The following is a 16,768-nucleotide window of genomic DNA, read 5'->3' on the forward strand; positions in this document are numbered from 1 at the left end:
AGCACATTCCAGGTGATGCCGCGTTTGGTTGTCAAGCGTGTGTCGTGGAGAAACTCCAGGACCTGAGAACCGTTCTTGAACAGTCACTGTAGCACTATTTGTAGTAGCCAAAACTGAAAACGACTGAAACGTGCTACTTAGCGGAACGGATAAATGAAACGCATTCGTTCAATGGAGTGCTATACAGCCACGGCAAAAAAGGGAACGGCTCTGCGCGATGAGAGCGAAACTAACCTGGAGGCTTTAGGGATGAACGCGCAGGTGCGGAGAATGGGAAAGGAGAGCCAAGGGGGCGATGCCTCCCAGAGCCTGCGTGGCGGGCGGTGGGGGAGGTGGGGCTCGGTTGGCTCTGGAGAGCCGCAAGGTCTTATTTCCTCGCTTGGGTGTTTGGCTTCATGTTTGCGTGCCCTTTTTTGTATGTTCTTGTTCTACATCTTACAATTAAAAAATAAAAAAAAAAAAGGAAAGGAACAGCTGAGGTGGGTTTTGATTAAAGTAAACCAGGCCCGTGGCCCTGGGTCTGAGAGTTTCACGTTGCTGGCTGTTTCTCCAGCGGGTAGAGCGACAGTGCACCCAGAGCAGAGCTGCCCGAGTTTGCACGGAAAGAGCTGGGAGTTCGCCGTCCCGCAGGCAGGCCCCGCTCTTTGTTCTCAGTGCACGCCATGATGCTGGCTCCCTGCAGACCCTCCTGGAGGGAGGCCCAGTCGTTGGAGAGCTACAGAGTACAGGCCACCAGTGAGTCAGGAGCCTGTGTTTCCCTCAGAGGGAGGGGTGAAGAGGCAGCTTCAACTTGGTTGTGGCTATTTGCATGACCCAGATCACATAACAGGAAATTCCTGCAAGGCCCCTGAATGAGCTGATAACTCCTTGGGCCGTGTGGACTTTTCTCCCTTATATAATCCTCTCACGTGTTGCCCCAGAGTCACTGGGTAGGCCTCTCCCTCTGAGGTCAGGGGTTGGCGACTTAAGAGGAGAGGGTTTGGGCAAACATCTGCCATCTTAACTGTAGAAGACTCCCCACCTTCTTCCCCCTCCCTCCTTTCCCGGGAAGATCTTCTGCTGGGGCCCTTGATCCAACAGAGGGAGGTGATAGTGTTCACAGCGGTGAAGCCATATGGGGGTCTGCAGCACCCTCACTTCCTGCCTCCTCAGAAGAAATAATTTGATGGAGGGGCCTCAGGCAGAGTGAGAGACCAAGGCAAGTTTTAGAGCAGGACCCAAAGTGTATGAAAAAGCTCTAGACCAGGAATGAAAGGAAATAAAGTACGCTTGGGAGAGGGCCAGTGGGTGACTTGGGAGATCGAACGTGCTGTGTGACTTTCGACTTGGAGTCTTACACAGTGGCGTGGTTCTTGGGTGTGCGTTACTCCTCCCGTGGTTCTTCCCTGAGGGTGGCCTGCCAGGTGTGCTTACTGAGGTTGTGCACACACTCCCTGAAGCCGTTCTTCCCTGACCAGTCCAGCCTTCCTAGACAAGGGGCCACCATTTTGCCTCCTAGTGCCCATGCTTGAGCCCACGTGCCCAGCTCCTGAGATCTTACCAGGAAGCTGCTGGTCATCAGTTTCAGGTTCTTTCTATCTGTTGGGACCCTGCCTTTCCCTGGCACTGGCTGCAACCAATTATCACTTTAGAGCGACAGTTTACAACTGCCTGACCATCAGCTGACGGTCACCTAACATTCCTGGTGGTGGTGGAGCCCTCTCCTGCCCTGCTTGTGTCTGACTAGCTACCTACTGTAACAACAGAGGGAGCCTCAGAGCCCCAAGCCCTAGATACTAGTCCCAGCTCTGCCTCCTTGGGCCTTTGTTCCCCTACCTGAGAAGGAGAAGAGCTGAGCTCTAAGTCCCCCCTTCCTTGGCTCTGGCACTGAGGGTCACAGCCCTTTGGACCCTCATTGTCCTGCCTCTGTCTGGCAGTTACCTGTCTGCTGGTGAGCTCTTTAGGGATCAGAAAGAACTGATATCATGGGATATTTAAACTGGGCTGAGTATTAAATGCAGTTACAGCTCCAGTGCCTTCAAGGTCTGCTTTGGAATCTTCTCACGTCATATAAGTGGAAACTTGGAAACCCCATCATGCTTAGACAGGATGGGCCAGAATTTGTGTTTTCTGTAGATCTAGGATTTTATAAACAGTGCGTCTTAAAATCAGTTTAATTGTCTGGACTTCCCGAAAGAAAGCTCTGAAAGATTTGAGATTCAAAATGAAACCGAGTTTTTCTAACCTTGAGCATCTTTAATGTTCATTATGTTATGATAACGATGAGACTCCGCTGCCGCAGAGTCTGAAGAATGCCGTTTGCAGGGCTGGGGCCCTCAAACATCAACAGAGACTTACACTCCTTTACGTGCTGCCTCTGTCCACCCCTCAGCTGAAATGCTTCGAGAGACCTTTAGTCTCTGGAACTGAGTCTGCAGATGACTGCCCTGCACTGCCGTGTGCCCCGCTGGCTCTGGGGAATTGCCTGGTAACATTTGCAGTCTCATGCTGGGGCTGGGAATGGCTTGGTACTGGCTGGTCTACAGGGAATTGAGCGTGGTTTTTGCCTTCTTCAGTCTTCTTCAGAAGACTGGGGAGCTTTGGGGACCTGGGAGATCCAGCGTTAGTTGTCTGCTGCTTTGGAGTGTTCACCTGGCTGGCAGTGGGGCTCGGGTGGGGAGGCTGAGAGAAGGAAGAGGATGGGAATGGAAGGGGAGAGAGGAAGCAGGGACAGGGCAGCCAGCCTCTCTCTTGAGCAGGCAGTCTGAGCCCCTGGGCTCGGCCATTGCTGTTTTGGGGGATCCGCAGCCCGGCCGTCAGACTGCTTCCCACAGAGGTGGCCTCTTACCCCTGCCTGGGACTTCCATGGAACTGGCAGTGGGCTCTGACCACCAACGGGTCTGTCTCCCCAGAGAGGAGAGTGAGGGGGACAAGCGTTTTATTTTAAGAAGAACATGCTAGCATCTATATGAAAGGAAAATTTAAAAACAAAACAGCACGAAACCAAATCTTGACTAGGTAAGCAGGCACATTTTGACCTGGAAACTTGCTGAGCAAGAACAGATTTGGATCTTCCCAGCTGTGTCATTTTTATAGTCACTTGTCCCATAGTTATTTTACCTCAAAATCGCACATTTTAAGTCATTTTTTTATGGCAGTCTCCCCTGTGTTGTGTGCCATGAATGTTAGAAGCTTGGAGGAGGTGGGGGAGGAGAAGTTATTCCCCATTGTCCATTTGACAAATAGTTTTTTTCACATTGTTTCACAATCCCCACCCCACCCCCAAATTTTTATATTTTCTGTATAAATCTCACAGGATTCTGTAATCCTAGACCCATGGGACTGACAGTATTTTCTGGAAAGGGACACGGGGATCATGGGATATTAGTGCAGGGAGAGAGGAGCCTTTCTCTCTTGGGTCCCTGTTGAGATTCTGTTGCGTCCAGCATCCCGTGACCTTCCCCATCTGCAGATCATAGTGCCGTCGTCCTCTCGGGTGGAACGTCGCCCTTCCTTTCTCTGACCTTTTCTCTGTCTCTTCCTCAGGAGCTAAACCCCTGGACAGGTCCTCAGTGCTGATGTGTTTAGTTGGGATAAGTGGCCAAGAGGAGAATCTAAAAGGCGACTGTATTTTGTAAAGATGCGCCATTTTGAATTTGTTTCCTTATGAAAGTATTAGAAAAGTAAGCTGCTGTGCCCTGTTTGTGTGCAGCCGATAACCATTATAAAGGTGCGCCAGCAGGTGAAGAAGCTTGATGTGGAGGAACCAGCATCGGGTCGTACTCAGAAGTGAATTCCCATCTGACACTTGGCGAGTCACTGGGTTCTCTGACCCTCTTTGTTTTGTCTGAAAGCGGATAAATATCTCTAACACACAGAATTACTGGAGAACTCAAATGAAGTCACAGTGGAAGTTTCTGTTGTAAGAGGGACCCTCATGAAAGAGCATTTCCCCTCCCTCCCTCCCTCCCTCCCTCCCTTAATCTTCACTCCTCTGTGTTTTCTTCACCAGATGCTTTGTTCCTCTGGACTCCTCCTACTCAGTCCCTCCCCCAGGCATATGGGGTTGCCAGTTAAAATACAGGGCACCCAGTTAAATGGAGCTTCACATAAATAACAAATAAGTGTTTTGTGTGGTAAATATGTCCTAAATATTGCACGGGACGTACTTATACTAAATAATTGTTTATTGTTTATCTGAAATTTAAATTTTTTAAAATTTTATTATTTTATTATTTTTTAAAGACAGAGTCTGTCTCTGCTGCCCAGGCTGGAGCGCAGTGGCACACCTTGGCTCACTGCAGCCACCGCCTCCCGGGTTCAAGAAATTCTCCTGCCTCAGCCTCCCAAGAAGCTGGGACTATAGGCACGAGCCACCACTCCTGACTAATATTTGTATTATTAGTAGCCATGTTGGCCAGGCTGGTCTCGAACTCCTGACCTCAGGTGATCCACCCGCCTCGGCCTCCCAAAATGCTGAGATTACAGGTATGAGTCACCACACCCGACCCTGAAATTTAAATGTTAACAGATATCCCGCTTTTTTCCTAAATCTGGCTGCCCACCTCTACCCACGATTGTAAACTTCCCTTTTTAGCAGCAGCAGGTGATCTGGCTCTCCTACAAGATGCTGGAGTGAACAGGAACAAAGGGTACGGAAGTGGAGCTTGCAGGGAAACCAGGGTGAGAGAGGGAGGGGGTGGGAGGCAGCCCTCGAGGTCTCTGTGAGGCTCCAGGCTTGAGGCCACCACTCTGCAGGAGTTAGGAAGCCAAACCGTGGCCTGGTCATTCGGGGAGGCCACTGGGACCAGGAGGCCTCGTCAGGCCCTGGCTTCAGGCCTCAGGGCTCCTGCTGAAGCTGGAGTGATAGAGTGTGAGAGAGAGTGCGCGTGTGTGAGTGTGTGTGTATGTGGGCTGCGGCCCTGCGTTATGGTCACTTTGCGGAGCTGGCCGTCTGAGGATCCTCTGAATGGGAGCTTGTTGGTCACAGGCTTCCATTTTTCTTCTCCCCGGGCTCTGCGGGCCGGCTGTGTGCTGTGTGAGCCCAGGCCCACCCTGAGGAGGAAGCGGCGGGCTATTCCTGTCAGCTGCTGATAATGTGCCACCAGGCGGGAATTCGCTTTTGTGTTAAGTATTTGAATCGTGTCCACTCGTTCACCTTTTTAGGTCACATGGTTTTATTTGCTGCCGGTGCTGTGCCAGCCTCGGCTTCTTCCAGACGCTTGCTCGGAAGGAAAGATTCTCCGCAGGCTGCATCATCCCACTCCAGGCACTGGTGCTGGGCTCCCAGGGGAGTGCTGGGGAGAGAGTGGGCACCAGCACAGAGGGAAGAAGGGAGGATGTGGACTGACCACCTCTGCCACTCAGTTGCTGTGTGACCTTGGGCAAGTCTCTTGACCTCTCTGAGCCTTAGTCTCTTTAGCTGAGAAATGGAGATTATAACACTATATGTGGCAGAGTTGAGGGGAATTGAATCAGATAATGTATTTATAGTACCTAGCACAGAACAGCACTCCTGGGTGGTGGTGACAACGTTATCCCCAGTCCCAGCTTGGCCACTGATAAGTTCTGTGAACCTAGGAAAGTCCCTTAACCTCAGCCTCAATTTCCTTATATGTACAACTGGGGCTGCTGACCCCTGAGCAAAATTATTGCTAATCTTTTGGCTTCTCGGCGTCTAAACCCCCTTCCTAGAATTGCGGAATTCTCTGCCATAGAAGCCTGCCTCCCATTATGGAAGACAAAAAGGCTGGATACGTTCTCTCCTAGCTTCCTCGCAGCCAGCTGGGGTGTTGGTGCTGTGTTCCCCTCCTTCCCCTGTCTGCAGAAATTACCATCTTAAATTTATTAATAGCGTCTTATCTATACAGACCAGTTTTTATGGCTTCACCCTAAACAATGTAAGGTATTTGCAAAACAAACAGACGGTATTACAAAGAGAAAATAACTAGTCCGCAATAGTGGAAGAACATTTTAATATCCCAGAGAATATTGGAAAGCAGGGGATCAAAGATGGGGGGAGGGACAAATGTAGATTGCAGTGTAGTTGCAGCAGAGGAAGGGACATGGATGGCGCTGGGGAAGGGACAAGGATGGGGGAGAGACCGAGAACTATGCCCGAGGCAGCCCCCATTCCCTGTTTCACGCATGAGCCTGCCTTCTGCCTTCCCCATGCCTGGAGTGTTTTGGTCCCTGCTACGCTGCGCAGAGGGTGAACGTCTGGCCCTCTGCTTGCTTCCAGGTTCCACCCATGGCTCTAGCCCTGATCTCCCATATGGTTCCTGTTCCATTTCTGGCCCATGGAGAGATTTATCTCATTTTCAAGCCGACTATGTCCTTTCCTCCTTTTGCCCTCCCATCGGATGAAAACAATTATTATCTAAAACTCATCATTAAAAAGTGATACATTTTTATGTTAAATAGCATATGGAGGTTATTAGTTTTCCAGAAATTTTCTTTACTTTTATCGGTGTGTGTGTATGTATATGTAAATGAACTCTATATACCTTTGTACGTCTTTTTTTGTTCACTTAACAGTGTGTCTTGGCCATCCTTATACCTAAGTCAGCCTTCTTTGTTAAACGTTGTTAGTCTTCTGATATAATTTTTCTTTTTACTATGAAAACCTTCCAACATATACAAAAGTAGAAAGCATCATGTAATATTTCTGGATGCTGGATGCTGTAATATTATAATATCCATTCACTCTCAATAACTATCAGCCCTTAGCCAATCTTTATTTTATGTCTCCTCCCACCCACTTTTCCTCTTCCCCTGATTATTTTGAAACAAATTTCAGTCGTCACAGCATTTCATCTGTAAATGTCATTTTCAGTCTATTAGTTTTTTAAAAACACCTGCTGTGGCTGAGTTTAAAGCTGAGGAGGGTTATATGAGCTCCTAGTGTCACTCTGTCTTCAAGTTCCTCAGTCTGAAATCGGTTGGTACAAGGGAAGAAAATAAGAGAGAGGCAGCACTAACCTCTTGCCAACCACACTTTCCATCTCTCTGCAGATTGCCTCATGTGAGGATGTTAGTGTAACCGTCTCGTCTGGAAGGCTGTACGGCTGATATAAATTCAGGTCCACTGTTCACTAGGCGTGAAGCCCTCTGTTATAAGGGAACCAGCCACCACCCTCACTATGGGATGCATAAATGTAGGACTTGAAGATAAAAGCTATTGGATTCTTTTCGTCTCTCTGACACCTGAAGATGAATTTCTTGAACCTTGTTCTCGTGTTTAAAAAAAAAAAATTCACCAAGATTGAGCCTGTCCGTTTCTATTAGAGTTAAATCTGAGTAAAGGAGAAAAAAGCTTGCCACCTTTTAAAATAGTGATTCCTTCACTCCCTGGGAGTTAGAAAACTGGGCTAAGTGTTTTTGTGTAGCCCGTGTGACCTGGAAGCCGTGCTATAACCCCTGCAGGAATTACTCATAAAAAGGGAGGGATGTACCTGCCCTGTGGTAGAGATCAGAAGTCTACTATGAGGTTGTTATTTTTAAATAACATCAATGGAAAAGGTATTTTAAAAGGAAAACTCTGTATAGAGAAGAACCCAAGCAGGATTGTGTTGCTGTCCATGTGACTGTCTTATCTGATGGCTGTGCCTCCCGGGCAAGCTAGGAGCTCCGGGATGACGTCTGAAGATGCGGGTGCATAGCCGGGGGCTGCTGAAGACCAGAGTGTGCCGGCTGAGAGATGAGTCCGGGCGGAGCCCAGGAGAAGCTTCCTGTGTCTGAAAACACGACTCCCTCCAGTGCTTCTGTCTGTCTGCACGTTATGAATATTTTGGTGCTACTGAATCTGTTTGTAAAAGTTCACCACGTCGTGCCTGACACAGGTGTCTCCTGAAAGAATGAGTGAGGAAGTGAATGTGTGGAAGGGATGGGACTGGGTGGCAGCCCTTCTGTTCCGCTGAGGCTGTGCAGACCCATGCCAGGCACTTCGACGTTTGTTGAGTGAATGCAGGAACAGATGTGTAGTCAGAGGGCATCTCCTTCACGGTGCTGGCCAGCTGCTAAGTCAGGCTCTGTAGTCCCATTACTGGTCTTATAGAAGTTGCTTTCACATTCAGTTTTTGTTTTTAAAGACAGTCCATGGGAAAGTTTGTTATTCTCAGTTTGTTTGTTTGTTTGAGACAGTTTCATTCTTGTCACCCAGGCTGACGTGCAGTGGCGCGATCTTGACTCACTGCAACCTCCGCCTCCCGGGTTCAAGCACTTCTCCTGCCTCAGCCTCCCAAGTAGCTGGGATTACAGGTGCCCACCACCATGCCTGGCTAATTTTTGTATTTTTAGTAGAGACAGAGTTTCACCATGTTGGCCAGGCTGGTCTCGAACTCCTGACCTCAGGTGACCCACCTGCCTCAGCCTCCCAAGTGCTGGGATTACAGGTGTGAGCCACCGCGCCTAGCCTGTTCTCAGTTTTTGATTTGGCTCATTGTGTGTTGGAACCATAGGATTGGTCCCGTGAGGAATTACGAAGTAGAAGACATGCCTCTTGCTTTCAAGGAAGATATAATGTGAGGGAGATAGGGTAGATAAAATTTAATGGAAACACAAATGCCTGTGGTGCCAACACCACGTCAGTGCTGCTGTTTACAGCCGTCCCGTGGGCAAGACACAGAGACTTTTTGCTGTAGGAACTGTAAATTTTGCTGAGTGGCTCACCTCACCCTCAGCTTAATATTCATGGTAGCCTACACCTGCAGTTCCAGCTACTCAGAAGGCTGAGGCAGGGGGATCGCTTAAGCCAAGGAATTCTGTGGGTGTCTGCACTAAGCTTGGCATCAACATGGTGACCTCATGGGAATGGGAGACCATCAAGTTGCCTAGGAAGAGATGCAGCAGCCCAGGTTGGAAATGGAGCAGGTTAAAACTCCTGTGCTGATCAGTAATGGGATTACGCCTGTGACTAGCCATGCACTCCAGCCTGGGCAACAGGACGAGACCCTGTCTCAAGAAAAAACAACAACAACAACAATAAACAAACAGAGAAGGAGTTCTGCCTTCAAAATGCTAAGAGGTGTGTGTCATGTTCCCTTCTTTCCTCTGAAAACTCTCTTGAAGGGGTGGTTGCCTTTGCAATGCAGGCGTAGCCTCTAAGAGTGCTCTTGGGATAGACCGAGCTCTGTGCCCGAATAGAAAGCTCACTGGGCAGGCATTTGCCGAGGGTTTGGCTGTGCGGTAGAGAGAAACCAAACCTTGTCCTCCAGGAGCTTGCAGTGGGAGGTGGGTCCAGACAGGGCTGCAGCGGAGGCACAGCAGTGGGTGATGGGCCCACAGGACTGTGTGCTTTTTTGCATTGCTGCAATCTGTTTCCTTTGCCAAATAAACATCATCGCATTGAAAGAACCTTATTTGTAATCCAGGCAGCAGAAAGGCTTATCTGTAAGCATCTTCCTGGGGAAAAAAAGCAAAATGGCACAGTTGAATCGCAGTGGCATGTGTACAAGAGAGCTTCTGTGACAAACCACGTGTGGAAAGGACTGAGCTGAGCGTGACCAGCCCCCCATGAAGGGAATTTCAGTATGGCTCCATGGCCATCTCAGGTGCAGACTTCAGCCACAGGACTGCATTTCCACTGTGGGTTCCTAAGTGAAATGGATCTGCAGTTCCCATCCCTCTGCTTCCAGGTTAGCACCAGAATTGGCTCTTATGGAAATATCAAGCTTTTAATCTGAGCCTGGGTTTCAGTTGAACATCTGTCTCCTCCTCCTGCTTTAGGTGACTTCTTTCAATGAGCTGCTTACCGTGGATCATAGAGAACCCCTGTGATCTTCTATTTCATGGTAGCAGAATTGACCCCAACAACGACAAGCTGCCCGAAGGAGTGTTTTGATCCAGGAACCCAGCCGTCTGCTTTTTGGGGACTGCTCTGTCACTGTTTGTAAAGAGAAAACTGAACCAGAATTGGCGTAGTATGTCGTGATTTGCCTCCTGGATGCCTGCCGTGTCCTGTGTCTGTAGACGAGCGCTCATGATGAGGCTGGTGGATCCTGATGGACTTTCTGAAATGTGAAGTCACAGAGATGCTCGCAGGGCCTTATTAATGCCAGTCACTGTGGAGTGAGGTGCCTGTTCGTGTGGCTTCCACTTCATCTCCCTTGGCTCTGTTAGAAAAACAAACACAAACACACCCACTGCTTCTCTTAACAAAATCAAGCCCAGTCTCTGCATGGAGACCCTTTCCTTTGCTGCCAGGACTGTCCTATGTTGACTGGCCCAAGGATCACGAACTGGGAACTGTAAAGAAAGCAGGATCATTCTAGCTCTCTACTTGGGCTGACAGTGAACAGGACTTTTGTGTGTCTGATGATGTAATTGCAGCTCATTTGTATTCAGTTTTCAGAGAGCCTGGAAGATTGCGTCTAAGCCAGGTAGAGGCATCAGGGTGAATCATTATTTACAAAGAATAACCAGAGCAGACAAAAGGCACCTTTACTTCTTCTGCCAGTACCTTCCTGCCAAGATGTCGGCAGGGTTTGGGAGGGGTACGGAGTGTGACCTTGGTCTTGCGGGCCACTTTTCTACTCACATCTCACAGCCTCTTAGCTGCTGTCCAAGGTTAAAGGCATCATACAGAGGATCAGGCAAACATACTTCAGCATAAAAGGAGTAGTAGAATCCTTGAGGCCTTTTTGGTGCAGGGGAGACTGAAACAGTTAGAAAGGAGGAACTGTTTGGCCGGGTGCAGTGGCTCACGCCTATAATCCCAGCACTTTGGGAGGCTGAGGCAGGCGGATCATGGGGTCAGGAGTTCGAGACCAACCTGGCCAATGTGGTGAAACCCTATCTCTACTAAAGATACACAAAATTAGCCAGGTGTGGTGGCACATGACTTTAATCCCAGCTACTCAGGAGACTGAGGCAGGAGAATCACGTGAGCCTGGGAGGCGGATGTTGCAGTGAGCTGAGATCGCACCATTGCATTCCAGCCTGGGCGACAGGGCAAGACTCCGTCTCAAAAAAAAAGGAGGAACTGTTTGACCCCCTTTGCCAACCAGAAGCTGGGAGAGATTTGTGGATGAAAAAACCCACAAATCAACGCCAGGAATACCTGGGTGGCATGTGATTAGCCAGCCACTTGCACCGATCAGATTAGAAGAGACCCAGTCCCCGGCGCACATGCCGTGTCACACTCAAGATGGAATGGAGTGGGCGGTTGTTGTTAAAAAAGAAATTATAAAGGCCGGGCACAGTGGCTCATGCCTGTAATCCCAGCACTTTAGGAGGCCCAGGCCGGTGGATCACTTGAGGTCAGGAGTTCGAGACCAGCCTGGCCAACGTGGTGAAACCCCGTCTCTACTAAAAATACAAAAATCAGCTGGGCGTGGTGGCAGGCACCTGTCATCCCAGTTACTCGGGAGGCTGAGAAGAATTGCTTGAATCCAGGAAGCAGAGGTTGCAGTGAGTCAAGACCGCGCCCTTGCACTCCAGCCTGGATGACAGCAAGAGTCCATCTCAAAAAAAAAAAAAAAAAAATTATAAAATGAGAGAACATTTGATAAGCTCTCAAAAGAAAAGTGATCCTCTAGTAAATGTAACATACTGCAGCAGGTACAAGAAGAGCCCATATGTGATTCAGAAACTGAGGGTACAGCCTGCAGCTGTTTAATTTCAGGTAAATGCCTCCAGGAAGTAAGACAAGTTTTTACAATTTGAAAACGGATTGTAAAAGAGAGGGAAGGAAAGCAATTGATTGAAAACACTTCTATGCCTGGGCTCTTGCCTAGTATTTCTGATGGTTCTTGGTTTTGTTTTGTGTGAATGTGGGCCCAGTATTACCAGATCTTCTGATTTTTTTTCTTTTCAAAAGAAGCCAGAATTCTGTGTTGTTAATGTAAAAGCTTCTGATTTTGAAATATCGACAATTAAGCAGATAATCTGCTGGTCAAAAAAGCCACATCTGTGCATCAGACTGAGCCCAAGAATGGGCAGGTTGAGACCTCTGGTTTAAAGGCCCATTGAGGCAAAAAACTGGCCAAATGCTCCCACCATCGGCTGGACCCTGTGAGGCTTTGGTTGGCTGGTCTTGGGAACTGACACCTAGAGTTTTATTTGGGTGCACTCCAACTTTGTTTTTTCCCAACATTTTCTCCTGTTACTTGAAATAATTGATTTTTATTGGTAATTTAAAATTCCACCAAATGTTTCTCTGCCTAACCTCAGATTTAGCTAATAAAAAAATGTCAAGGACCAGCGTAATTCTTGTCTAGAAATGCAATTTTGGAAGAAAATTAAGAGATCCCCAGAGTCACCATTTTTGGAGGTGCAATTACTTTAATTGTCTGGAGAGGTTGAATGTGTGTAAGAGCATCTTTAAACTCCTCTCTGTGTCCAAAGATGCTTTTGGGAAGTCCTGGCCAGGGAGGAATGGAGGGAGAGAAATCCAAAGGGAAGAGAGGGAAGGAGGGAAGGGAGTGGCCTGGGCGTGATGTGGCAGGTATATCCTCATTGCTTCCCACTTCACCATCCTCCCTGTTCGGTGCTGGCTCCCAAGCGAGCCTGGGCAGTGCTGGTCGCATGAAGACCCCAGCGTGCACGTGCACACCAGCCCCGGTCCCTGCTGCCTGCTTGGCAGTGCCATTGAGGACATTGTTACTGGTGTCACAAAGTGGCCTCTTTGATGGTCCATCTGAAAATGGTCTAGAGTCAGGAATAGTTGTATTTCTCCTGAATAACTTATTTTTTCCTTCTGTACAACTAATTAGGTCTCCTTTTTTTCAGTTGACTAATAGAAAACTTACAGCCGAACTTGTGATACACCTAGAGCAGGCTGATGGTTCTCATAGGATACATTTCGGTGTCTTTGCCAGCTAAGATAAGTTCCTTCAGGGACAAAAGGAGGGATAAAATTGGAAGAAAAGGAAGGAGATGGGAACCAAACCGTGAGCAGTCTGAATGAGACCCTGCCACCGAAGACCCCATTTTCTAGATCTGCCTGCCCACCATAGTAAGTAAAGATAAACGTCATGAGAAATAGTTACCATTCATGTATTGTTTAAACTAGAACACTTTTGATAACAAAGGTTGGGGCGGGGGCGCTAGGACAACAAGTGTGAAGCAGGGCTGTCGCAGGCCTCAGGCGACACCAGCATCTTGAGCGTGATGTGGAAGAGCAGGGAGGGCTGGAAGAGGAGAGACTAGGGAGGGAACCAAGGCAGGGGAGAGAGGCTGTGAAGGGCTCCCGTATTTGGGGTCAGAAATAACCGCTGGGGTCAGCATCGTGTTCTCTATGGTTGAAATAAGGAGACACCATCGAAGTTGTGATTAGATGAATCACGTGGTTTATTGCTATACAAAGCGATGTTTGTTTTCCTTTGGTTCACAATGCCTAACAAGGAGCAGAATAATGAGAACAATTCTCTCAGGGAATGCATTAGCCACAGAGTGAGTGGCTTCCAAAATTACTAGAGTCTAGTCGCTCAATTAGGTGGGAAGCAGGCCTCCGTGGGAAGTAAAGTCTAACTAAAATGTGAGGGGTAACTTTATACAAGTGGCTCTTGGGAGAGCTGAGCCACACAGTGGAGGTGCTGGACAACACGTTAGATTCCCAGAGCATTGGCTGGCTGGTGCTGGCTGGCGAGGGTTCTGAGATTTGCTCAAAGGCTAATGGAGTGTGACCCCACTGAGCTCTCGGTCTTTGAAGAGGTGGTTAAGAGTGTGGCCTCATTTTGGCATAAACTTGCCACCTCAGAGAGGTGGCTGACCATGTAGCCCTGCCATAGCCTGAGGTCTTAGAATGCCAGAGTCTTGGGGTTTTTTGTAATTTGAAGCCCAGTAGAGGTCGTATATGGGGTCTTACAAGGTTTGATGACGTAACATTTTCTCTCAAGGGGAAGGAGAGTTCATTCCAAGTTCTTGTCATAGAAAAACATATGACACTCACGTAGTAAACTATGCAAGTGTTTGGAATTGTTTCAGAGCCAAGTAACACAGTGTATATGGACCTATCATCTGTTAGAGCCCAGAGGGGAGTGTTGCACCATTCTTGCGCTGGAATTTGGCTTTTGACTGGACTTTCAAGGTGAAGAGTAAAAGTGCCCTGACCATATAAATGAATCTTACTAAGCGTCTTAGTTCAGGCTACTGTAATAAACACCATAGACTAGGTGGCTTATAAACAATAGAATTTATTGCTCACAGTTCTGGAGGCTGGGAAGTCCAAGATCAAGGTGCTGGCAGATCAGATATGTGTTAATGTAAAAGCTTCTGATTTTAAAATATTGACAATTAAGCAGACAATCTGCTAACCAAAACAGCCACATCTGTTCACCAGACTGAGCACACTTCCTGGTTTGCAGATGGCTGTCTTGTATCCTCTTATGATGGAGAGAGCAGAGATAGGGAGAGGTGAGGCAAGCTCTCTCATGTCTCTCATAAGGGCACTAATCCCATGATGAGAGCCCCACCCTTATGACCTAATAACTCCCCCATATTCCCCAAACACCATCCCACTGGAGGTTAGGATGTTGATATAGTTTGGCTCTGTGTCCCCACCCAAATCTCATATTGAATTGTAATCCCCATGTGTTAGAGGAGGGGCTGGGTGGGAGGTGATTGAATCATGGGCGTGGACTTCCCCCTTGCTCTTCTCGTGATAGTGAATGAGTTCTCATGAGATGCAGTTGTTTAAAAGTATGTAGTGCTTCCCCCTTCTTGTGCTCACTCTCGCTCTCGCTCTCTCTCTCTCTCTCTCCTGCTGCCATGTGCAGATGTGCTTGCTTCCTCTACGTCTTCCACCATGATTGTGAGTTTTCTGAGGCCTCCCAGCCATGCCTCTTGTGTGGTCTGTAGAACTGTGGGTCAATTAAACCTCTTTTCTACATAAATCAGCCCAGTCCCAGGTATGTCTTTATAGCAGTGTGGGAACAGACTAATATAGACATCAACATGTAAATTTGGGGGGGACATACCTGCTGTCCATAACAGCAAGGGTGCCCCCCACATCCTCTGCTAGTCCGTGTCAGCTCATGAGCTAGAATTTGGGCATGGGTTGAATAGGAAGGATTAGGCTTTCTCTGTGGGGTGGTGCTAACATTGCCTATAGACTAATTTGCTAATTTTGAGAACTAACCACTGGGATTTGGCCATCATTCCATGCAGAAAGAATCAAGGAATTGAAGTTGAGATGAGGTAACTCTGCTCAAAAGTGTAAATGCTTTATTGTCACCATTGATTTCTGACTGGTCTCAGAAGTTCCCAAGAGCTGCTTTTAGTGCGCATTAGCTACAAGTCAGAATCTCACCAGGGCTGCACCGTCTCAGCCTGTGACTGTAAAAGGGTGACTCACCTGTGTCCGTGTACTCCAGAGAGCCTCAAGATGCCCTGCAGAGAGGGTGTTGCTCCCTAGACCAGCACGTAGGGCTCAGGAGATATCGCCTTGTGCCTCCTGGATGGGCTTGTATTATGTGTGCCGCAGAATCTCCAGAAGCCGGGAGGGGTCCTCATCCGGGAGAAGTCCACAGGGGCTGTTGGTGAACACAGCCCAGCCCAGCCCAGCCCACCCCAGCTCTGTGAGGGGAATGGAATGGAGACGCAGGCTCCCATTGTGAAATTCACCTACGTGTCCTGGCCCTGGCATTACCCAGGATAAACGTAGGAGATTCATGTGGGCTTGGCCTCAGTCATGGGAGTGTTTTGGGAAGCGGCCTTTGTCTTCTCATCTTGGCACATCTGAGCTTATCCAGTAAAGAATTCCACAGTTATTTCTTCAGGGCCTACTAAGGGCCAGGCTCTGAACAAGCCACAGGCCCCACCCTCAAGAGGTATACAGCCTAGAGGGCTGGCCCCATGCCTGCAGCTGAGGGGCTGAGCACACTGTGAACGTGTCCGTGGCCGCACTCCTGTGACGTGCAGGTACCTCCAGGCCTCGTGTCCTTCCTGCTGCCTATTCTGACTCTGGGGGCCTGGTTCCCTCTCCCTGCCTCCACCTCATTTTCCACCTCTTAGAAGATCCTTAGCCAGACTCTCTGCTTGACTTTCAATTTCATTTCACATCGGACATAGTCTCCTGGGTCACTAGCAGCTCCATGCTCCACAGCCAAGGGACCACCTACCCACTTCCATGTCCCCAAACTAACTGATGACTCCCTGTCTCCAGCTTTCCTGAGCTCCTGCTCATTTTAAAAGCCAAACTCCTTAGCCTGACACTGGGGGCAGCTACTCTCTCCCCGCATCCACCTCTCCTCTCACCAACTCCCCCTTGTACTTTTGTTTCAGCTGCACTGAACCCCTGGCTGTCGCCCACACAGGTGTCATCCGCACTTGGGGCCCTTGAGGATGCTCTCCCTCTGACTAGGATGCTCTCCCTCTGTCTAGGATGCTCTCTCTCTAGTCCCCTTTCCTTTCCTTTCCTTTCCTTTCCTGTCCTGTCCTGTCCTGTCCTGTCCTGTGCTGTCCTGTCCTGTCCTGTGCTGTCCTGTCCTGTCCTTTTCCTGAGATGGAGTCTTACTTTGTTGCCCAGGCTGGAGTGCAGAGTGGTACAGTCTTGGCTCACTGCAACCTCCACCTCCCAGGTTCAAGCATTTCTCCCACCTCAGCCTCTCAAGTAGCTGGGATTATAGGCACCCGCCACCATGCCTGGCTAATTTTTGTATTTTTAGTAGAGATGGGGTTTTACCATGCTGGCCAGGCTGGTCTCAAACTCCTGAACTTGTGACCCACTCGCCTCAGCCTCCCAAAGTGCTGGGATGACAGGCATGAGCCACTGTGCCTGGCTTCTAGCCCACTTTTCTATATGCCCTGCTCATTCTTCGAGGCGCAGGTGAGATAAAGCCTCCCTGAG

General features: G+C 48.8%; 1 protein-coding gene across 5 annotated transcripts in view; it reads left to right on the forward strand.

The window, feature by feature from the left end:
• The window catches only part of LOC105470806 (xyloside xylosyltransferase 1), a 194,582-nt gene that overhangs the window by 113,295 nt on the left and 64,519 nt on the right, over positions 1–16,768 (forward strand). The window contains exon 4 of one of the 5 annotated variants that reach the window (XM_024789445.2): positions 5,146–6,987. The exons of the other annotated variants lie outside the window; for them this stretch is intronic. Coding sequence (XP_024645213.1) covers positions 5,146–5,329 — 184 coding nt within the window. The 3' untranslated portion in view covers positions 5,330–6,987. Of the gene's footprint in view, positions 1–5,145; positions 6,988–16,768 lie in introns of those variants that run through there. 5 annotated transcript variants of the gene reach the window in all.

Source organism: Macaca nemestrina, chromosome 2, assembly GCF_043159975.1.
Source record: "Macaca nemestrina isolate mMacNem1 chromosome 2, mMacNem.hap1, whole genome shotgun sequence".
NCBI lineage: Eukaryota > Metazoa > Chordata > Mammalia > Primates > Cercopithecidae > Macaca > Macaca nemestrina.